We start from the raw sequence: 23,531 nt of genomic DNA on the forward strand, positions 1-23,531 counted from the left end.
CTAGTGTTAAAGGCTTTATATGTGATTTTTTTGATCCAGCAGATGTCGCCCTTGAGCACCAGCATGAAACCAAAACAACTCGCGCTGCATTGTTGTGTTAGCATGCTAATGCTAGCGATCTTTATTATGCTCGTATCTTCACACTGCATGTAAATTTACCTGAAATGAGCGTGATCTAGAAACACAGTTAAGCAGTGAGTACAGTATGTTATTCTTCTTTTCTCTAGTCCCTCAATTAAACAACTTTTATACACGAGGGGAGGAGTCAGCCGGCCATCCTGGCGATGTAAACAAACTGAAGATAGGACTCTGAAAACATCACAGACAGTGGGACTCGGGTGTTACACCCATTGTAGACAGTCATGACTCACAGTTATTTTCAGAGGATATACTTGATTTATATTATATTTAAGTGTGAAAAATCACATATTAAGACTTTAAAGTTTATTAAAAAAGCGACCAGGGCTCATGTCTTTGCTTGTCCCCTCTCTTTGTCATATGTTCTGTTGTTTTGTATTAAGCTGTGTGTGAAGGGAGCAGCTGTTGGTGGTACCCAAGGTCTCATCAGCCCTGTTGATGTTTTTGTGTCTGTAATGTGACCTGTTAACTACAGATCCGTATAACATGATCCCTCTGTCGTCCTTCCTCTACACGTTCAGGTGTACGTGTTTGGCTTGAACTGCAGTAACTGCCTGGGCACAGGGGACAGCCTGAGCACCATCGTACCCAAGAAGCTGGACTTCCTGAGCGGGAGGAAGGTGGTCAGCCTGAGCTACGGCAGCGGCCCCCACATCCTGCTGGCCACAGAGGGTATCTGCACAAAAAAAATAAATAAAAATAAACCTTTAATCCTCCGATTTCACAGTGGGATTACAAAGTGCTGCGCGAGGTCTAATCGTTCTGTGTGTTTCAGACGGGGAGCTATTCGCCTGGGGTCATAATGGTTACAGCCAACTGGGAAACGGGACAACCAACCAAGGAGTCTCTCCAGTGCTGGTGTCGGCCAACCTGCTCAATAAGAAGATCACAGAGGTGTCGTGTGGCTCTCACCACTCGATGGCGCTGACCGACTCAGGAGAAGTGAGTGAGGGGTCATTTTAAGAGCACTGTTATTCCATCTTTCTTTTCTTCTCTTTGGTTAAAGGCGGTGATTAGTCATAAGACCTTCTCACACATGCTCCCCTGACATTTAAAAAAAAAAAAAAAAAATCAAGACATCCAGCCCTGATATTTTTCCAGAACTTGCCATTCTCACAAAGCCCCTCACAGCAGGAGATCATCTGTGACAATTCAAAATACTTTTGATGGATTTATATGGCACGGCAAGGCAAGTTTATTTCTATAGCACATTTCAACAACAAGGCAACTCAAAGTGCTTCACACAAGACATTAAGAGCATCATGACAGAGGAAAGAAAAGAAACATTAAAATAAAACATTAAAAATCACTGAAATTATTAAATCTGAATAATAAGAAAATAAAAATAATTCAAATGAAATTAATTGAAATAAATAAAGTAAAAATATAAAAAGAGTTAAAAGTTACAGTGCAGAGTTAAAGTTTAAAATCTTCTTAAAGCTGTTTAATGAAAGGCAGCTGTAAACAGGTGTGTCTTCAACCTGGATTTAAAAGAGCTGAGAGTTTCAGCAGACCTGCAGTTTTCTGGGAGTTTGTTCCAGATATGAGTGGAGGGTGGGCTGGGTAGCCTGTGCAGAAGGAGTTTTGGGTAATGGTGAACACTTTCTGTTACGGTCGTGTGAATTCCTATATACCTTCGTCCACTCTGTTGCAGTGATTTTCTTTTTTCTATTACCTGCTGCGTTCACAAGTCAGCGCACCCTGACTTCTTGAAGACATTGTACTGGGAGGCTGGCAGGAAAAATTCCAAATAAAGTCTTCAGTTTTCATCCCCACATGCAGCCCACCTGAAAAAAAAAGCTTGTTTGATATTTAACTATCATCTTCAAAAGACTTCTTTCTCCGTCATTTGAATTTTTGTCTCATAATATTTTATGATTCCTGTCACTTTTTTTTTGTTTTTGTTTTAAAGAATCTTTTTATTGAGTTTTCAACAATAGTACGCAGAAACAATCATAGTCACACACGAAAAAAGGAGAGAGAAGAGGAAAAGGAAGAACAGCAGAAGAGAGAAATACATACACAGATAAAAGTGACAGAGGAGCTTTGTTGTGCATGTGTTGCACTGGTATACATATCCCACAAACTTAGTATATGGGATACTCCTGTATGCAGCAGAATGCATAAGTAAAGACAAATTGAGTCCTGCAATACAAAGAAGAAAGAGAGAAGGGAAAAGAGGAGGGGAGAAGGTAGGGTCGAGATGGCGGGGGGGGGCTACTGGTCTAGAGTATTAGCATCATATATGTTTGCATAATAGTCTAAGAAGGGGTTACAAGTTTTTTGAAATCTCTTTGATGATCCCTGAACCGTGCATCTAATTTTTTCCAGTTTAAGAACTGACATAACCTCGCGAATCCAACGTGAGTGAGATGGAGGGGTTGGAGATTTCCAATTGAGGAGGATTGATTCCTGTCACTTTTTTAATGGTTCACAAAGTCTCAATGGACTTACTGCTTAGGCAAAAGTTTAAATAACGTTCAAATACAAACTCTCATTGCCAGGTGTATGCGTGGGGCTACAACAACTGTGGTCAAGTAGGTTCAGGCTCCACGGCCAACCAGCCCACTCCACGCAGAGTGTCGAGCTGCCTGCAGAACAAAGTGGCAATCAGCATCGTCTGCGGTCAGACCTCATCCACTGCAGTGGTGGACAACGGAGAGGTGACTGTTTTTTGTTATTCAGATTTAAAACACAGTGGGATTCATCCTGGTTTCTCTGTAGAGCTCACGTGGACCTCATGTCTCTGCAGGTGTACGGCTGGGGCTACAACGGGAACGGACAACTTGGACTTGGAAACAACGGAAACCAGCTCACTCCGTGTCGCCTTGCTGCTCTGCAGGGTTTATGTGTGCAACAGGTTGGAGAAAATACACTTCATACAATTCACAAAATGAATGTTTGGATGATCCTTTAAAACGTACCTTTCTCTGGAACGTCCATATGTGGAGTTATTTTAAGATACTTGTAAAATTGATTGATCATGACAGGGTGGTGACACAACAACATATTCTGAAAAAAAAAATCTATGGAAGCCAAACCAAACCAATTGTTCTGGTACAAAGACCTTAAAATATGAAATCACATTTTTCTGACTTAGCCTTTCCATAAGACACAATCGAACGCAGCACACAAAAACAGTGCTGACAGAAAAAAACGACGTGTCGATGTTTAGAAAATTGTGTGTAACATCTCTCATAGGAAAATGAAGATTGAGTAAACATGAACTCCAGGTCTTCAAAATAAGGAGTAAATTATCTTGTTTTAAAACTGAAGCAGGCCTCACTGTGTTTATTCAAAACATTTTCTGTCGCAGTCTGCGCATTCTTCAAAGTTTTGGTAGAAACTGTTTTTTTCAAAATGAGCCTCCTCCTTCCTGTTATTAAAATACTGATATTTAAGAAATAACAGAACTTTAAGGAATGTTTTGTCATTTGTAAGATTAAAAACAAATTCCAGAACATTTCAATTCAGTGTAAGAAACAGACCAAATCCTTCAATTTGAGATGTACTCAGATTTATTTTGTTTTATAAATGGTACAATTTGTCACATATTTGGATAACTCTGTCTACAAACAGAAGATCTATACTCATCTTCATGTGAATGGTGATGGGAGTGGACAGTTCTTCATTGGTTTTATTTAGTGTAACTTGTCGTTGCTTGTTTTGCTAAAAGATTTTTTGGCTTACCGGTACATTGAAGATTTAATTTTTCCTGCTCGTCAGATCGTCTCGGGTTATGCTCACTCTCTTGCTCTAACTGACGAGGGCTTGCTTTACGCCTGGGGTGCCAACACATACGGACAACTGGGCACGGGAAACAAGAGCAACCAGCTGAGTCCAATCCAGATCATGGCGGAGAAAGAGAGGTGAGCGAGAGTGACGATCAGATGTGTTCTCACTGACTCACACACACACACACACACACACACACACACACACCGCTCACACACGTCTCCTCTGCCTCCTCTTGACAGGATCGTGGAGATCGCCGCCTGTCACTCCACGCACACGTCGGCTGCTAAGACCCAGAGTGGGCAGGTGTACATGTGGGGCCAGTGCAGGGGCCAGTCCATCGTGCTGCCCCACCTCACGCACTTCACCTGCACCGACGATGTCTTTGCATGCTTCGCCACGCCCTCGGTCATGTGGCGGCTTCTTTCCATGGGTAAGACGAGGTACAATGATGCTGTGATGATGAACGGGCTTCACTAGCGGTTCCACTGTGTTGTAAAGCATGTTCTGTGCGCAAGACTCGGATGTCAGATTTTCCCTGAAGGCACCACCAAGCAAGAAGTTTCCAAAAACGTTGTATGCGTGTTAAAGAGGTTACATAGGGGCGTGCAGATGGCCTAGCGGTTCGATTGCGCCCAATGTAAGTAGGGTATAGTCTTCCAAGCGGGTGGCCCGGGTTCAAGTCCGACCTGCAGCTCCTGTCGTTCTCCACTCTCTATCACGAGCTTCCTACTCTATCCACTGCCCTGTCTTATAAATGCATTAAAGCTCAAAATAACATCTCAAAAAAAAAAAAAAAAAAGAGGTAAAAAATGTAAATGTAGCTCAGTGAATTCCTGGACTGAGTTTTTTGTCACTCTGCAAGCTGAGAAGAGCCGTATCAGAGAACGGGGGAGCTATTGAACTTGACTTTGTTTACAAGAGCTCATTATCTGAGCAGAGACATTTTCTTCTTTGTTTTCCTGCAGTGGAAACCGTGATGATGGAAACATAACTAGTCAGTTGTGGGCCGGATTCTTGTGAACATGTTAATTTAAAAAAAAGCTGTTTAAATAGTTAGTGAATAAAACTCTTGTTTCTGTTCAGTTAAAAACTAAAGCTAAACTTTGAATTACATGGTGAAATAGATCATCCTTACCCTTGGATTGAAACAGAAAAGGAATTTCATAAGACCTCGTCAAATATAGCCACAGCCAAAATATAACCCTTATAAAGCCGCACAGCACCAGCAGGACTCTGAGGTCTTCTGATCAGTGTCTACTGGTTGTTCCTCGCACCAGACTTAAAAACTTAAGGAGACTTAAGAAGTTGTTCCTAAACTGTCTCCTACTGGAACTGAGGACTGTGCACACTGTGGATGTTTTTAAAGTCTTTATATGTGATTTTTCACACTTAAATGTAGAAATCAAGTATATCCTCTGAAAATAACTCTGTGAGTCATGACTGTCTACAATGGGTGTAACACCCGAGTCCCACTGTCTGTGATGTTTTCAGAGTTTTCAGAGTCCTATCTTCACTTTGTTTACATCGTCAGGACGGCCGGCTGACTCCTCCCCTCGAGTATAAAAGTTGTTTAATTGAGGGACTAGAGAAAAGAAGAATAACATACTGTACTCACTGCTTAACTGTGTTTCTAGATCACGCTCATTTCAGGTAAATTTACATGCAGTGTGAAGATACGAGCATAATAAAGATCGCTAGCATTAGCATGCTAACACAACAATGCAGTGTGAGTTGTTTTGGTTTCATGCTGGTGCTCAAGGGCGACATCAAGAAATCGCATATGAAGCCTTTAAGTTATCAAAGTTATTCTAATCAGTGTTAGTCAGTTAATCAGTTTCTCCATCCTAATTTCCCGCTGTGTGTGCGTGCGTGCGTGCGTGCGTGCGTGCGTGCGTGTGTGTCTGTGTGTCTGTCTGTCTGTCTGTCTGTCTGTCTGTCTGTGTGTGTGTTCTCTCCCCCCAGAGCACGATGACTTCTTGACCGTGGCTCAGTCTCTGAAGAAAGAGTTTGACAACCCGGAGACAGCGGACCTCAAGTTCTGCGTGGACGGCAAATATATCTGCGTCCACAAAGCCATTCTCAAAATCAGGTCAGGGGGCTGAAAACAGTCGGGCTGTAACTTTCATGCTGCGTGGTTCTTACAGAATATTAAAAAACTGAAACAATCTGTGGTGCAGGTGTGAACACTTCAGGTCCATGTTCCAGTCTCACTGGAACGAAGACATGAAGGAGGTGATCGAGATCGACCAGTTCTCCTACCCGGTGTACCGCTCCTTCCTGGAGTTCCTTTACACCGACGACGTGGAGCTGCCCCCCGAGGACGCCATCGGTCAGAACCGCAAACACACACGTCACAGCCTGACCTTTTACTGACCTCTGTGCGTGTGCCGGCTGTGAATACTTACAGTGTTGCTGTGTGTGACTGTGTCCCGTCAGGGCTGTTGGATTTAGCCACGTCGTATTGTGAGAACCGCCTGAAACGTCTGTGTCAGCATATTATAAAGAGAGGAATCACCGTGGACAACGCCTTCTCGCTGCTGTCTGCTGCTGTGCGCTATGACGCAGAGGTGCGTACATATTCAACATCAGTTATTAACTACTGAGTGGAGATCACTGGACACACGACAACAGGGACAGAGACCCTGTTTAACTGTTTGTTTACATTTTTGCCATGTAATAAATCACATATATATCGTCTTTATGACTCAATCAAATCAAAACATCCGGTCAAAAAAAATCAGCACCTGGACATTTGACCTCACTACTTCATTATTCCTCACAGTGGCAATTTTAACATTAATGAGGTTAACATGAAGGGAAGTTAATCAGCCACAGCGGGATAAAAGAAGAAGAAGAAGAAGAAGACAGCCCGATAAGGTCAAACAGCGGTGAAAAGAAGTTAAGAGATAAAGCGTGAGAGGAGGTGAAAACTGACTGATTACAATAAATGAATAAATAAATCCTGCACTTTATCTTTTTTAGGAGCATTTTATATTCTTGCTCTGATCAGATATCAGGATGAATCATTACTTAATTTACTCCCAACACTTCAATTATTGCAGAATCGTTGTTATTGTGATATTATCCTTACTGTGGGACATGTTTAATGTGAGTCACCCTGCTACCCCCCCCCCCTCCATATGATATTAATACTGATGTCCCTTTATGCTCACCACAGCAAACCATAATGCACTTTGCATTTAAACGAACATCTCAAAGTGTTAGTTACAATTTCTGTCAAAAATTCCCCTTTAAATGATTCTCTTGAGAGTTTAAAAACAAAGTTAGAAAACACATCTTACACATGTACAGGACATGATCAGCAAAGAGATAAGATGTACTACTACGTCTGTCCACAGGGGGCGCCACAATCAACACAAATGAATGTCGTTTTCACATTTGAACTCGTCAAAATATGAAAATGTGCTTCACAGGAGCAACTACATAAAAACATAAAATAATGAAAGCAGGGTCCTTCTTATGAAAATCTAAAGGAGTATGAAAGTGTCATTTCTAAAGGGACAGTTTGTCTAATGTATGCTTTCACATCTGTCGTTCAGGACCTGGAAGACTTCTGCTTTAAATTCTGTGTCAACCACCTGACTGAAGTCACCCAGACCACGGCTTTCTGGCAGATCGATGGCAACCTGCTCAAAGATTTCATATGTCGAGCCAGCCGCTGTGGAGCCTTCAAAAACTGACTCCAAGCTGATCGGTTAAAAAAGACTAAGGGGTCAAAACGCTGCACTGAGTGGTGACTAAAGGACCCCATCACTCCCAGTGGACTCCACAGCCCCTTCACTCACTGACAGGTGGTCACATGGTGGAAACCTTCAGACTGATGCCATCGCTGTCACAAGCTATTATCATGTCATTCCAGACCACACCAGGAGGGGGAGCTCACGCGTAGCAGCATCATAACACACAGTGCCTGACCAGCTGAATGAACTCTCGCTCCATGGAGTGGATGTTTTCTATGAACTTCAAAGATGATTTGCCAGTTACCTGATATCACTTTTTCTATTGTTTTGTTGAATTGACCAAGTTACTTCTTCAGTTTTTTTTGCACTTGTGTGAAACATATTGAACATGATTGTTGCTTCTTTTAAGCGATAGGGTCACAGGTTGACGTGCCATGTGGAATCAAGGTTTTCACTTTAAAGGACTTTTGGCACTTGTAGATGTAGCGATAAACCTAAAAATGATTTTTACATACACGATAGATTTAAGAATTTTTCAAACATGTTTACTCCAGGAAGTTAATTATTAGTCCAGGTGACTTTCACATCAGCTGTCCTGAGGTGTGCTCTTCTGTCTCGACCCAAAGAGGGGAACTCAGGATACGGGGTTACATCTAGATCAGTATTATATGAAGTCTGTTACAGATCGTGCTGCATGATGTGGAAATACATCTTAACGCGGTTGTTTTAATAGATATTTTGATATGATTTAAGTTTAGTGGCAATTCTAAATTTCATATTCACAGAAAAGTAGAGTAGATCCATGGGATTCAGAGAAACATGTTTTTTTTTTGTTTTTTTTTACACATGGGAAAACATTTTGAGGTAAGGGCATCTCCGCGGCAATTCAGAATTTTATTTTGAAGCCGTTTTGTTACATTTGACCTTCGTCCAAAGAAATGCTGCTTCAGCGATTTGGATTCAGTAACTTGGCCATTTGGGATGCTGCCAGTATTTTGATTCCTTACACAGCAGCAGCCCTGGTTACAGATGTGGAAAAGCATTCCTTCATTGATTACACAGACACAGTTTGTGCAGCTACATCTCATCTCATTGACATCACATAAAAACAAAAGCTTCTATCGTGTGTGTGTGTGTGTGTGTGTATATTATTATCACACAAACCGGTTCAGTCGGCTGGTTTAACATGTCTGCTTTCAAGCTGAAACACACGAAGCCGTTCAACATCTGTTTACAGTGAGGCCGTGTGAGCTTGCAGAAGTTGTTCACGTTTCTTTTTGACCCACATGGCATCACCTGCATGTAGAGAACACTATTTGACAGTATTATCATTTATTGACTGCGCTGCTGCGGAGTATTTAGAAGTAAATATTTGCTCACTTCTGTGCAGGATGTTTCTGTTTTATAATCAATGAATATGGATCTATTGATCACTATCGAGTTATGCAACGTGCCAGTGACATTTTATTAACTCTGCAAGCTAGTTAATTTAAAAAAAAGCACTCTTGATTCTTGTTTTCCTGAATTTATTTTCAGCATTTAAAGCTTCTGGAAAAGATGAGAAATTTACAGTCATTTGAGCAACAATTAAAAAAAATAAAAAATAAAATTTCAATTGAAAAAACATACTGACAGTAAGGCGCGGTCACACTGGCCATCCGTACTGTCTACACTGTCCGAAACTGTCTATTTTGTAAGTTTCACATTTCTAAAGGGTCATTTTCTACCAGCTTAGGGCGCGGTCACACTGGCCATCTGTACCACTGCTCTGTTGCTAAACAGAATCACAGATTAATGGACATCATTCAGAGATGTACTGTCCTGTGAATACAATGATAAATGGGCCTGATTGAATTCTTCAGAGGGGCTCTGACTGATTGAGTCGGTCTGTCTACTGTAAATGTGCTCACAAAGAGATCAGTGATTGATTAATGTGGTCTGCCTCTTACCTGATTGGTTGAGTACAGCTCAGATTTATAGGCTGATAAAATCAGAGCCAAATTCAGAATCAACCAAAAAATATCTTCCATCTGGACATGTGGTTGACGTCACTAAACCCACGTTACAAACAATTAGAAAATAAACTTCAAACACAAATTATGAGGAAGTTTGTCACCAAGAAAGTGATATTTAGTGTCTTGATAAACAACGTGAGAAAACCACTTTAGAATTCTAGAAGAAACCGATTTGAGCGTCTTGTGAACATGACGTGTTGTATCAATACCTGAGGTTCTTTTTTTGCTTGTATTGACTGATATGAACTTCAATCTTGATTGAACATGAAAATGTTGCTTCAGAACTATTTGGTAACTTCTTGAGAGAGAAAAACTCGAGTGAATGCTTGAGTTACCGTAACAATCGGGAGTTTGGGCAACAAGGCTTTTGTACGCTTTGAAAATCAACCGTTACAGCTCCGTGACTACTTACAGATATCATGACTTTGACATTCAGAAATACACACATTTAAAAGATATAAAACCTTTAAAACTTCACATAAAACTGGTCTGCTTCACATGAGTACAGTTAAAAACCTACAGTTCAACACATGGTACCTGATTACAACGCTGACTGAGCACAACAGATCAATGCAAACAAAAGGAACAAACATCATTAAAAAAATGATTATGTTAATATGATTTATTGTTACTTTTTAAATATATAAAAATGTCAGTAAAACTTCAGTTCATAGGGTTTTCACTTATATCACTTTATAATCTCTTTTCTCTTTTTCTGTTTCATCAAAACATGATGTGACACCTCGCTGTGTGACTTCTTCATCACCTCTAAAGGCTACAGCTTTATACGTGCTCATTCATATTCAACATTAACTCCAACCCTTCAAACTGTCTTAAATATGGACTCATAATCAAGATCACAAAGAACAATATACTGTTTGTATAAAAAAAGGTCCCCAAGAGAAATATGTAACTAAACCAACCGGACAGAAGAGAAGGTCAAAAAGTGCCGATGTCGTCTTTTCTGCTGCTGACGGACTCATCGCTTCAGAAGAGAGATGACCTCCGTCATGGCTGCTGCTGCCTTCTCCAGCTCCCTTTGTTTTCTTTCTAATTCTGTAAAAGAAATGTATTTCCCTTTAGATAATATCAGGATTAGATTGACAGTGAGAATCTGCAAAGTTCATTATTGACTTAAAAAAACATTTTGAAAGAAATATTTGATTGACAGATATACATTCTGTTATTCTGTGGTAATAACTTTAGTTAAAGGAAGAATGTGCAAAATTTTACACACATAAATACAGCAGAAATCCAGTGTATCCTCTGTAAATGTCTTTCTGAGTCATGACTGTCTACAATCATGCAGCTTGTGCTTAACGGTGCGTTCTAATTCACAACTCCTTTGTATTAACGCGAGGGGAGAGGGGTCAAAGAGCCAGTTTGTTTTGGTTTCATGCTGGTGCTCAAGGGCGACATCTACTGGCTCAAAAAGTCGCACAGTCTTCCTTCAACGTCAACAACCTTCACTAGAGTTTGGGAGACTAAAGAGAGGCTGTTTTCCCCAGTTTACACCCCCCTTAAAACTCTACAGTCACACTTACAGAACTTAAGTGATAAAGATTCAAATAAATTACCAGAAAATCTATGAAACCTAAGCATGACAGTTAGTTCTGGAGTGTAAGACATCTCATACTCAGAGCTACATTTGTTACACTCACTCAGTTTATCAGTTTATGTCAAAAATGAGCACAGTCACATAATAATGATGCATTGTTATTTAAAGTCTTTATATGTGATTTTTCACACTTAAATATAATATAAATCAAGTATATCCTCTGAAAATAACTCTGTGAGTCATGACTGTCTACAATGGGTGTAACACCCGAGTCCCACTGTCTGTGATGTTTTCAGAGTTTTCAGAGTCCTATCTTCACTTTGTTTACATCGCCCGGACGGCCGGCTGACTCCTCCCCTCGCGCATAAAAGTTGTTTAATTGAGGGACTAGAGAAAAGAAGAATAACATACTGTACTCACTGCTTAACTGTGTTTCTAGATCACGCTCATTTCAGGTAAATTTACATGCAGTGTGAAGATACGAGCATAATAAAGATCGCTAGCATTAGCATGCTAACACAACAATGCAGCGCGAGTTGTTTTGGTTTCATGCTGGTGCTCAAGGGCGACATCTGCTGGATCAAAACAATCACATATAAAGCCTTTAAATGTAAGTGTTACTTTTCTGCTGTTCAAACTTCACCTTTCTGCTGCTTGGTCACGAGCTCTGCAAGTTTCCCAGAAGCCTCCATCACTTTCAGAGCTCGATCATAATCTGTGGAAGGAAGAGAGAGAGAGAGCGTTATACCCCAGTGTCTACTTTACAAAGCAGGGGGGACAGAAGCTTGTTTTGTTTTGTTTTCTAATCCTCCCTCACCCTCCTGGCTGGCCTGGTCGGACTGAATTCTGCCAGAGATAAGATTCATCTCATTCATGAAATCAGTGAAGATGGCTTCAGTGCATCCTGTAGCGTTGCAGCTTTTCCAGAAGCTGGTGGGGTCGATGCTGGGCTCTGGGGAGACGGAGGGGAGGACTGCTGCAGGAACGGGAGGGGAGGAATGGATGATAATGCTGATGGGTTCGAGTGGAGCTGCAGAAAAGGGCGTGCTGGTGCACAGAGGTGAGCTAACACCACCGCCGGGCTCGGAGCGATCGGGGGAAGGAGGGGGCGCAGTGGAGCTCTCCTCTGGGACAGAGGGCTCAGCGGGTTGTGGATCAGGACTGGGGACAGGACCGGGGACAGGACTGGGGACAGGACTGGGGACAGGACTGGGGACAGGACTCAGCTCTGGACTGGAGCCTGACAAAAGAGATAGAAAAGAAGATGATTGTAATGACAACAACAGTTAAAGTAATAACTTTATTTATACGGCAGCTCTGAAGCAAAGACGCTCAACAACAGGACTGTCAAGCAACTACATTTTTTAATTTCAATTTATCTCAGAATTTCAATAGTTAATCGCAATAATCACATTATTAATTGCATGTTTAAAATTCCATTATTTAGCATTTTAAAAACAACTTTTCAGTCAAAGCAAAGGAAAACAAACTTCCTCAGCGGGGGGAATGAATGCAGCCAATTTGATTGTGTTTCAATGTTCAGTTCTACCACAGTGACTCTGATAACTTTACCTTTTTCTCTCTTTATTATTATTATTTCTTCCACTCTCACGTCTGTCTGTACGGAGAGATCATTAGTCGTGACTGGAAGCGACGGAGAATCCCCGCACATGTCCACAGGAAGCGACTGAGATTCCACGCAGACCGTCACAGGAAGCAGTAAACTCTCGGACTCGGCATCCTGAGAGGACGCAAACACACAGTTCAGGTCAGATGATTTAGTATCACAGAGAGAAGTCTATTACCTGTTTATTTAGTGAGGCCATATATTCAAATTCACTGAGGCTAAAGTCATTCAAAGTACATTTTGATATCCTTCATATCGAAGTAAACTGAATCTGAATTTCCTGAGGGATTAATAAAGTTCCTATCTATCTATCTATCTAAACAAATGGAAGATGACATGGGTTGGTTAAAAAGATGAGTGTCATGCTCAGACACATTTTTTGCCAGTAATAAAAAAAAATGTTAAAAACAACTCACTGAGGTAATTAAAGTTTCATCAGCTTCATTACTGCTCTCGTCCTCCGGTCGATGTCCTGTGTGACACAGCAGGAGTTTACAAACCATCTCATTCTGTCTTCTTCTTCTCTGTAAACATTAAATCTGCTGTGACAGCCTACCTGAGATGGACCCTGTGTGGCTCTCAGCGTCTTTCCTAGAAGAGAAGAACATGAAAAAAAAAAAAAAACCTTCTCATTACCCATCTCACTGCTCTCAGATCAAAAACACTAAAATAGATGATTTGACTTGGTGTCAGAGAGGTGATAATAACTTTAGTGTTGCATTAACATGTACACATACATATAATATACACGTTGAAACACACAAATACATTTATCTACACATTCCAAATAAATGCCACATGTGTTAACTCAGATAGATCCAATTAACAGTTAATGATTCGAGGTGTCTTTAGACCAGACTCATTTAGGAAAAGTAGAAAACACAATGCAGAACAAGCCAATTCAAACATTAACATCTAGTATCATAATGACAGTTATTATTAAAAGTTTTGATCAGTAGATAAGTCTATGAAGTGTCAATGATTTCAGGGGATTTAAGGGTCTCTAAGGAGCCAATGAGAACATCTTATACTTCCTGTTTGCAGTGTGCAGTGTCCCACCTGTAGGCATGTATTCATAGTCCTTATAATCAACATTTATATAGAGGGGTCATGAATAATCATAATAGTATCTCAGTATAATAATGAACTAATAGACACATATTATGCAAATTAGATAAATAAATAACAATAGTGTGAGGGTTGCATATTATAAACATAACATAATCAACTAAGGATGAAATGCACAAAGGCACATGTGTACATGAATTCAAACTGAGCCTACAAAGTGAAACTCATCAAGGATAGAGTGAAAATAAGTCGAGTTTTAGGTGAGCCCTTAAGGCAAAATAAGTCAATGCTTAGATGAAACTTTAATCCGTTGAGGTTTTGCATGGTCTAAAAGGGGTAATTAAGCAATAAATCTTAGGCCGACCTGACATTTACGAGAGGTGAAGGAGGGACAAATACAAGAAAACCTGACAGACAGGCGTAATGTCGGTGTGTCGATGACCCGGTCACAAGGTGGTTGGCCAGATATTGACCACCGTTTATCAAGAAGACATGACATTGCAGTAGGTTTTTTTTTTTTTGACAGCTAACTTCTGAAAATGTTATGTGGCAATGTATGGGACATAGATAGAGATATGAAGCCCCGTATTTCATGAAATCGGAGAATCTAATGATGGAGGAGGCGGATACCATTAGAAACTTGAAACCCTGAAGTTATCAACGAGGACTAATGAGATGGTAAAAAGCAGAATAAGTATATATTGTGTGATATTCTTTGTCTTGGTCAGTTTTTTCAGCTGAAAGTCTCAGTCAGGCTTTGATTTTCTGTACGGATGAATAAAGCCTTATATTTGCTCTCAGATTTGTTTGGTTTCCTGATTCATGATTTCGAAGATGCTCTGCAAACTTTGAAGATTCTAATTCCATTTTGAAGACAATTAGAGGTAGCACCTGGCCCGGTCTGAGTCTAGGGTGATCCAAATTTGACACAACAAGAGTAAAGCTCTCATTTATATTTACAACAACAAATAAACAGTAATCACTCATTTCACATGTTTTTTTTTTTTTTTTTTAATCACAGAGGATGAGCTCACCTGATCAACTGAGGCTCAGCAGGAGGCTAAAGGAAGGGGAGGAAAACAGAACAGCCAGATTATTAAACATCCTCAGGTCTCTAATATTCACGTGTTACTGAAGATGAATCACGGATTAGACTTACCTCAGGCTCCTGAACAGTTCCTGAGTTTACACTTTCGTTTATATCAAAATCTAAAGGGGCCCACTGTGAATCAGGTGTATTCTGATCTGTAGAAGGGGAAATCAAAAACATTGTGTACGTTCATAGAAATCTACACATGTGAAATTCTCTCACGTATTAAAAGTTGAGTTTACCTGAATTTGAGGAATCCTCTGATATCCTCCTCACACTGACATTAGATTTACGTTTAGCGAGGCTCACTTCCTCACTGCGACAAACGAGATGGATCAGGCATTTAAACTGTAATCACTTGAATACATTTTAATGGAGGCAGCATGCAGATGATCAAACACTTACTCTTCATCTGAACTGATCCGCCTCTGTTTTAAAAAGAAGAAGCAGGATTAGAAATCAGAGTCTTTCTGATTAAGAAATAGAAATTGTTTTAAAAACATGTATTTAACGGGGCTGAAAGTCACTGCCTTGTGCACCTTGGAGGATAAACGTGAGCAGCTGGATGATGTGGAGTCACCGCTGCTGCACCTAGACGGCCCGGCTCCTGAAGAATCTCCTGTCGAGGAGAAAACACTTTGAATATGTAAAAAAAATAAAAATAAACAAAACAAACTGATCATGAGACACATTCCCTCAATGAGCAGGACTTACCGTTGGTGTTCTTCTTGAGCGATGCAGGAGCGTGTTCGGCACAATACAACCTAAAAAAAAAAAAAAAACACACACACACACGCCTGGTTGTTCAACGGGATCAGATCATGATGTTCAAATGCAGATCAGAAACAGAGAAGTATTTAATCATGGAATTTTAAAGACAAAATCTGAGAAGGTACTTACATTACAAATCCAGCAGAGCAACTTTCCAAACTGATGTTTCCTTCTTTTTTCTCACAAGTGAGGCATAACACCTCACGACAATAAAACATGGATACTGTTAATTCATAAACAGACTGTGGCCTCTTTGGAGTTTCTCAGCACTTCAGCATTCATTTCCACTTTAAATGTTTGGACGTACACAAATTAGTTTCATGCAAATTGGTCCAATTTTAACCCATCCTGCTGCTGAGGCAAATATTTAGTATTTATCCTGACAAACATCCTCCTGCTTGAGTCGCATTCTCTGAAGTCTTCACCGCCCGCCCTTTTACAAAACAACTTTGCAGTGTAATGTGCTTTAAAGGAAGAATATGAGATTTTTTTTTTGATCCAGCAGATGTCGCCCTTGAGCACCGGCATGAAACCAAAACAACTCGCGCTGCATTGTTGTGTTAGCATGCTAATGCTAGCGATCTTTATTTATGCTCGTATCTTCACACTGCATGTAAATTTACCTGAAATGAGCGTGATCTAGAAACACAGTGAAGCAGTGAGTACAGTATGTTATTCTTCTTTTCTCTAGTCCCTCAATTAAACAACTTTTATACGCGAGGGGAGGAGTCAGCCGGCCGTCCGGGCGATGTAAACAAAGTGAAGATAGGACTCTGAAAACTCTGAAAACATCACAGACAGTGGGACTCGGGTGTTACACCCATTGTAGACAGTCATGACTCACAGAGTTATTTTCAGAGGATATACTTGATTTATATTATATTTAAGTGTGAAAAATCACATATTCTTTCTTTAAATCTTGGTAGTAGATTTTTTTTGTCCTCAAACCTTCGATGGTCCTGCTTCACTGGGATTTTGGGGGGTTTTGGGCTTTGTTTGTCCTTTTACAGAAGCGTTGTTGTCTGCAAGTGAAAAAGAAAAAACAACTCAGAGTATGGCATAGATTAAAAAAGTGTTTACAGACATATAGAGATCTCCACTTACTTTGCGATTCACTGTGATTGGGGCAGTACAACCTGAGTCATGAAAGCAAAACAAAGCCAGTTTTACAATCCACCAAAAATACCATTAAAAAACAACTCGAATAAATACTATTAAACATTCATACAAACAAGTACTGACTCAAATTTCCCATTCTTTGTATCCTCATCCGTCCGGACTCCTTCCTCGACAGCACACGGGTAGTGGTAGGACTTCTTACAACGGGAGTTTCCACATCCAGCAGTGGCACCACTACTCTTACATTGGTGACATTTCTGCAGTTTAAAAACAAATGAATGACACAACTGATCTAAAAAGCCAATTCATAAACAAAATGTGAACTTTTTTTTTTTTTTACCAGTTTTTTTCCTCGTTTCACCTCGTCCATCACATCATGCACGAAGAAACCGAACAGGTCGTCATATAGTGGCGACTCCTGGCAATAAATTCCTGAGGCAAAAAGCTGTAAAACAGAAACAACATGACTAAAGACGATTAAAAGCCCTAATTTTATCAGATATTTGACCAATCTGGGAATTAACTCCTTACCAAGAAATATCTTCACAAATAAAGATAAAGATAAACTTTATTGATCGATTGAAATTTGTGCATTACAGCAGCTCCAGAAAACAGGGGACGGGAATATAATTATTAAAAATCAAAATAGAAGTTAAAAATCAAAAATCAAACATATTTACATCAGTTAAATAAAAAAATACAATAATGGAAAATTACACAGTAACTACACTGGAAAAAGTTATTGTTATTTAAAAAACACACACAGTGTGTAGCATGAGGTGGTGATGCTGTTAAAGAGTCTGACTGCAGATGGGATGAACGACCTGCGGTAGCGCTCTGTCTTGCAGGGTGGGTGTCTCAGTCTGCTGCTGACGGAGCTGCTCAGGGCCCCCACAGTGTCATGCAGGGGGGTGAGAGGGGTTGTCCATGATGGATGTCAGCTTCACTAACGTCCTCCTCTCACCCACCTCCTCTACAGAGTCCAGAGGACAGTCCGAGACAGAACTGGCCCTCCTGACCAGTCTGTTCAAATGTGTTCATAAAGGTGTTTTCTAACACCTATAAATAGATTTAAATCTAACTGCTGTAGGAAAACCTGTAGCTTTAAAGGGGTCATACTAAGGTTTCTTTGGGAGTCTTGCATGTTATACCAACATCTGCATGCTGAGATACAATGAATGAACCAGCTCGTAACCATGAAGCAGGAAGTGGATTTCTGCTTGCAATCTGCTGGAACTTTTACTATTGTTTTGTGTTTTAATTTACTTTTAATTTTTGCTTTTACGTGTACATGATGTTTTGCATGTAATGTATTTTGCCTAATTCACTGTACAGCACTTTGGTCCGCCTCGGCTGTTATAAATGTGCTATATAAATAAAGTTGACTTGACTTGCAATGGATTCAGAACCCCAAATAACCTCTAGTTTGACCCCTTACAAACTACATAAGGAAGATGTTGACATATTAAACTTTCCACCAATAAAGGCACCCAGGTAGGCTTACTGGAGTTGGATTTAAAAAATGTTGTTATAGGTGTTATAAGACACCTTTATGATCACATTTGTGAATAAATCTTTTGGTTATAAATTAATTCCCAGATTTTTTTATTTTTTTTTGCAATATTCCCTTAGTACTTAAAACATCACACAAACAACTCCATATCTTTGAAGGAGGTTTTAACCAGAAAACTAATTTATTTTCTCTTTTTTTTTTTTCAGTTTCATAGATGTTGATAGTTGAAAAACAAGTTTCTCGTCGTGCTCTTTCCGCTCTTCTCACCTTTAACCTCTCTGCAAGGTTTCCCCACAAGTACTATAAGAACCCGTGATATGGACCCAATATACTTACTAACATTTAGCACATTAGAAAAAGCTAATAGGATAACAATTTCAATATTTACCAGACAGTTTTGATGAGCCGTGATTTCACATTTAGTGGATAAAGGTCCGGTTATCTTCGTCTCTTCGGACCGTCTGCAGAGGATGCAGCAAACTCTGCGACCGTTGGCCATTTCTACCAAAACACGGGAGGATAACTTTTAAATAAATATATTAACCTACTTGTGTTTTATCAGGTTTACAGCTACATTAAACACGTTAACGTCACGATATAACGCGGAGACGCCAGACTTTACTACCTTCAGGTCAATGTAAATAGCCGCCCAATTTGTTTAGCTTAGGGTTGCCAGGTTCTATCCGACGTATCCCCCCTTTGCACTTTCAAAATCCTCCGGGCTATTCATTCCTAATATCATCTTTTGAGACTTAATCTGTAATATTTACAGTCTTTGGCTCTGATGGACTTTCTTTTCATGCAGTAAACTACTTTAGTCAAACAAAATATATTAATCTACCTTCAAAAGTAATATTTGAATAAAGTAGGCTTTACTGTTTTTTTTTAAATGCAATTCTTCTGTAAGTCTTTAAGACACTAAAATATTTGAGTAAATAATACTGTGGGCATGATCAGTTGAAGATGTAGGCATATGGCCATGATGATTATAATACATCTTTGTTAAAATGTACATCTTTGTTCTTTATGTTAAAAATATGAGTCCTTCCTTTGATTGGTTCTTAATCCTTTTTTAAATTAGTAAGTTTTTAATGATTATTGTTCGATTTTATTATGATATTAAACACATAACCGTTTGTATTTTTTGTGATAGAGCAAATGTGCATCTTTCTGTTTTTATTCTTAAATGTTTTATTTTGAATTTAATTCTAACACATTTATAAGTCGAGTGATTATTTATCCACTATTAAAGCGTTCTCTATCTGTTTTATAAACAGTTTTTCTGGCTGTAGCAATTGGGGTATCCGCCCACTGAAAGCCCCAAACTCCTGATATAGTCTCAATTGGTCCTTTTCATTAATTTTACACTGTCCAGTTTTTGTGTAATGTTATTTAAATGCTTGGTTTTGACAAGTCTGGCAACGCAGTTTTCCAGTTTCACTTTCATTTCTGGTCCGAATGACTAGTATGACCTATTACTGCCTGGTCTTCGTTTGTGCTTCACATCCACACTCACTTGTGCACAAGATGTAAACAAAAAATGCAAAGTTTGCTTTAAAAATGTAACTTTTTAGAAACAAAGACCAACAATGTATTATAAAAGCATTTCATTGTGCAATCAGTATTTAGCCTTCATTGAGTGGCACACACCACACTAGACAAGAGAAAAGACAGTTTGAGTTATCACAAGTTGTTTATGTAAAAAAATTAGACAAGTCACGTCATCAGTGACATCACCATACTTATTATACAATATAGCATCTCAAATAACATACATTTCATGACGGACGGATATTAATGAACAATATCTACATTCATAAGGTGATCCCACCATGGGAATAAGTTAGCACTATACAGTGAATTTTCACATTGAGAAACATTTTTCAACTGTAGCTGTAGCCTACATGAAACCCACAGAATGACACCACACAGAAGCTCGCACACAGGTTCAGGGCAGCTGGTGGCAGAACAGGTCTCCAATGACAGGATGACAACAAAGATATGTCTATTACAGTCTATGCAACAAGCAGACATGTCATACGGGAAGAGAGTCAAGAAGACGGTAACAGAAGAGACGAGACAAACTGAAACGTTTCTTGCAAATAAATAAACACACATAGGGAGAGTTAATCGACTCTCAGGAAAACATTCACTTAGGCTAACCAAGCTGTGCGTATTTCACATTTCCCTTTTTTTTTTTGCGTACAGTAACAGTGAAATGATGAACTCATGGGTGATACAGTGCAGACAAACAGAAAGGATGATCACCACACTTTGTCCAATTTTTAAAGTTAACACAAACAGATGCATTAACTGAGATCAGTCCTGCTGGCCCACTCATACATCTATTCCGATATAATTACAGTGATTCTCGTCTTTTATTTAAAAAATATATACAGACGAAGTGTGTGACTATAAACAAAGATCGATGATCGTACTAAACGGTGAAATTATTGTCTGTCCTGTACATTTTTTCTGTTCAGCATCTTCGCCTTCAAGTGAGCACATGTTTGGCATATTATCTTAATGACTGGTGCATGTGCATAATTAAAAAATAAATAAAAAAAAAACATGACAGAATTCAGATTTTCTGTGAAGATTTCTTACGGGTATGAATGTTGGAAACAGAGCACAGGCAGCAGCCACATGATTTAAGCTGTGCCATGAGAGGAGTTTGGTGATGGAGGTGCTGAGAAGTTTAGGGTTTGATGTCAGAGAAGCTGGTGTATGTCTCGCTGCAGCTGGACGACGTGCTGAGATTTCCCGAGCCACTGCCTTCTGTAAGAAACACACTTCGTATTATTGAAGATTTTGTCAGGTCTGGTCATGTTGTCGAAAAACACACATTACTGGAAAGTAAATGTATCGTTCAAAGTCCCCACACAAACGTGTCATTACCGTACCCACAACTCCAAAATGCTGCTGACTGGATCAAAGAAGAGGGAGCACATCAGTCCCGTCTTAGCGTCCCTCCACTGGCTCCCAATACGATTCAGAATCTATTTTAAGATCGCTTTTGTTTGTTTTTAAAGCCCTGAATGGCCTGGCCTCCCTATACATCGCTGACCTCATCTAAGCCGCTGAGATCCCCCCCGCTGAGATCCCCCCCCCCCCCCCCCCCCCCCCCCCCCCCCCGCTGAGATCCCCCCCGCTCACGACTCAAGCTAAAAGGAGATCGTGCTTTTTCAGTAAAAAGCCCCAAAACTGTGGAACAGCCTCCGTCTTCCCATCAGGTCTGCATCCTCTACTGACTCTTTTAAGTCCATATTTCTATATTTTAGCATTTGAGTCCTCTGGTCCTGAATAGACGGTTCTTTCAGATCCCAGTTATTGCTTTCATTATCTCTCCTATATATATATTCTATCGTATTTTATTTTGTGTTTTTTTTGTATATGTTGTAATCCCCTGTAAACTGTTTCTTTGATGCACTTTGGTCAGCTGCTGCTGTTTTTAAATGTGCTTTATAAATAAATGTGACTTGACTTGACTTGACAACGTCTGGAAACAGGAAAAGTGTTTCTGTTATGAAAGTACCTGAGCTGGTGAGAGACTGGCAAGACTTGGACTTTCCAATAAGTGTGATAAGATTTGCAGCTGCAATCCAGCCCTCCTTAGAAGAGCTCAGGTTACGTACAAACCTGAAGGACACACACACACACACACACACACACACACACACACACACACACACACACACTTAATATGATAGTAGTGACGTCACATCATTTTGTCATTTTCTTAAATTTTACTTGTTGTATTATAAATAAAATATTCTCACCACTGCTGGTCATCTCCCTCCTTGACTACCTGCACCATGTCTCCGCTCTTCACTGAGAAATCTTCAGCACCGTCTATCTCGTAGTCAGCCATCACTGTATATTTGCCAGCGCACTGTTCAGAGTCGAGTTGGGGAAGAGAGAATAAGGCGTACTAAAGTTAGAAAAAAGCACCTGTGTCAGCTGCGAATTAAGTTTCAGTGAATATGCATCAACTTTACAGCCACATTTATCAAAATGTCACAAAAAAAATGGCTAAATTGTAAATGTGAAAGGGGCTAACGGTCAAAACAAACTCTGCACATCTCATTTAAATAAAGTTTTAGTTACTTTGAGCTCATTGTTTTGTTTTTCTTTTTTCCGTTTTGTTCTCCCTGTATCATCATCCTTTCCAGCCAAACTAGTGGATTTGATTTTTTTAATCTTTAAAATGAAACATTCCTTGACACGCTTTCTGCCAGGAACGACATAAAAGACCGACAAAGTTGAAAACCAGTAGTAGTGTTTCTCCGTTACTGCTAAAAGTTTTTTAAAAAAGGAGACAGGTGATTCTTACTTTGGGGGTCTGAAACCTGTAAAACAAACGGTGTAGATAAGCAGACAACATGTTTGTCAAAGCGGTGACTCACCAGCTTCTTTCCGCAGTCCTCCTCCGGGTCAGAGTTCAGAGGATCGTCAGCACTGGAGTAGCCGTCGTGCTCCTCCGAGGCGTCCAGAGACAGGGAGGTTTTGTTCCAGCCTGATGGGGGAGAGGGAGACACACACACAGGAGTATATTAACAATAACATTTGGGCTTAAGCTGCTGTCCAACGTGCGTGACTTGCAGTGAGAGAGAGCGAGAGAGAGAGAGAGACTACAAGTGTGAAAGAGTGAAACCACAAAAAAAGCTCTTTTGAACAAAGAGGGAAAAAAATCAGCTATTCCCAAGAAGCCCAGCATGTCAAAACTATTTAATATCATAAAGACTACAGAAACCAGCATGCATCTCCATATTCTAACTACCCCTGATTTAATTTTCAAGGAAAAAGTGGCAGGCAGATGCTCTCCTTATCAGTGTGTAGTTCTATCATTTCACTAGGCCTGTGAGGAACAGGGAGACGTGAGGTGGTGGCAAAGCAACAGCCGATAAAGGCCGACGTGTTTATAGAGGGTTAAATAGGGCCGAACGCACAGCCGGCGCAAGCCCTTCTGCGTGTTGGTGTACCTCTCCACTTTGTCTGTAAGAGACTAGAGGTGCTGAACCACCTGGCCCTGCTCAGGGGGAGCGGGGGAGGACCTGGATCTGAAGGACAGGCGATAAAAAAAACACACACACAGCTAGTCACTCTCCCTGCAGCAGCTACAGCCAATAAAAAAAACTCTTGTTGTTATCAGAGACAGAGGCCGTGCTCGAGGACAAAAAAAAAACTGACCAA

General features: G+C 40.1%; 3 protein-coding genes across 17 annotated transcripts in view; 1 reads left to right on the forward strand and 2 right to left on the reverse strand.

Moving 5' to 3' along the window:
* The window catches only part of LOC132986717 (RCC1 and BTB domain-containing protein 1-like), a 13,970-nt gene extending 4,884 nt beyond the window's left edge, over positions 1 to 9,086 (forward strand). Inside the window, exons 3-13 of the mRNA XM_061053297.1 lie at positions 660 to 810; positions 914 to 1,080; positions 2,643 to 2,801; positions 2,891 to 2,998; positions 3,865 to 4,007; positions 4,116 to 4,306; positions 5,839 to 5,965; positions 6,054 to 6,205; positions 6,313 to 6,443; positions 7,437 to 8,743; positions 8,794 to 9,086. Coding sequence (XP_060909280.1) covers positions 660 to 810; positions 914 to 1,080; positions 2,643 to 2,801; positions 2,891 to 2,998; positions 3,865 to 4,007; positions 4,116 to 4,306; positions 5,839 to 5,965; positions 6,054 to 6,205; positions 6,313 to 6,443; positions 7,437 to 7,577 — 1,470 coding nt within the window. The 3' untranslated portion in view covers positions 7,578 to 8,743; positions 8,794 to 9,086. The remainder of the gene's footprint in view (positions 1 to 659; positions 811 to 913; positions 1,081 to 2,642; positions 2,802 to 2,890; positions 2,999 to 3,864; positions 4,008 to 4,115; positions 4,307 to 5,838; positions 5,966 to 6,053; positions 6,206 to 6,312; positions 6,444 to 7,436; positions 8,744 to 8,793) is intronic.
* Positions 8,450 to 18,963, reverse strand: phf11 (PHD finger protein 11). The gene is made up of 20 exons (XM_061053296.1): positions 18,727 to 18,963; positions 17,166 to 17,270; positions 16,949 to 17,082; positions 16,811 to 16,842; positions 16,655 to 16,728; positions 15,836 to 15,906; positions 15,650 to 15,699; positions 15,475 to 15,554; positions 15,341 to 15,363; positions 15,178 to 15,251; positions 15,005 to 15,090; positions 14,880 to 14,905; positions 13,334 to 13,368; positions 13,194 to 13,249; positions 12,845 to 12,891; positions 12,723 to 12,811; positions 12,346 to 12,390; positions 11,968 to 12,297; positions 11,794 to 11,865; positions 8,450 to 10,648 (listed from the first exon to the last, which is right to left on the reverse strand). The coding sequence occupies exons 1-20, from the start codon at positions 18,835 to 18,837 to the stop codon at positions 10,572 to 10,574; spliced, it is 1,617 nt and encodes a 538-aa protein (XP_060909279.1). The 5' UTR covers positions 18,838 to 18,963; the 3' UTR covers positions 8,450 to 10,571.
* Positions 18,964 to 20,012: 1,049 nt separating this feature from the next.
* mcf2lb (mcf.2 cell line derived transforming sequence-like b) overlaps positions 20,013 to 23,531 on the reverse strand; it is a 48,948-nt gene continuing 45,429 nt past the window's right edge. For 9 of the 15 annotated variants that reach the window (XM_061053309.1, XM_061053308.1, XM_061053312.1 and 6 more), the window contains 5 exons: positions 23,321 to 23,398; positions 22,745 to 22,854; positions 22,118 to 22,230; positions 21,874 to 21,977; positions 20,013 to 21,116 (listed from right to left, as the gene is read on the reverse strand). In XM_061053309.1, coding sequence (XP_060909292.1) covers positions 21,037 to 21,116; positions 21,874 to 21,977; positions 22,118 to 22,230; positions 22,745 to 22,854; positions 23,321 to 23,398 — 485 coding nt within the window. In that variant the 3' untranslated portion in view covers positions 20,013 to 21,036. The remainder of the gene's footprint in view (positions 21,117 to 21,873; positions 21,978 to 22,117; positions 22,231 to 22,744; positions 22,855 to 23,320; positions 23,399 to 23,531) is intronic. The other 6 variants (XM_061053301.1, XM_061053307.1, XM_061053303.1 and 3 more) reach the window with 2 other exon arrangements.

Source organism: Labrus mixtus, chromosome 13, assembly GCF_963584025.1.
Source record: "Labrus mixtus chromosome 13, fLabMix1.1, whole genome shotgun sequence".
Taxonomy (NCBI): Eukaryota; Metazoa; Chordata; class Actinopteri; order Labriformes; family Labridae; genus Labrus; species Labrus mixtus.

What these genes read in the sequence shown, in the direction of transcription:
- phf11 (XM_061053296.1), bottom strand. Translation starts at nt 18,837, where the DNA reads ATGGCCAACGGTCGCAGAGTTTGCTGCATCCTCTGCAGACGGTCCGAA. An exon ending in CGGATCAGTTCAGATGAAGA is followed by an intron (nt 15,252 to 15,340) that starts GTAAGTGTTTGA and finishes CGTTTGTCGCAG; the next exon opens with TGAGGAAGTGAGCCTCGCTA. An exon ending in CGTGACCAAGCAGCAGAAAG is followed by an intron (nt 10,649 to 11,793) that starts GTGAAGTTTGAA and finishes TTTCTTTTACAG; the next exon opens with AATTAGAAAGAAAACAAAGG.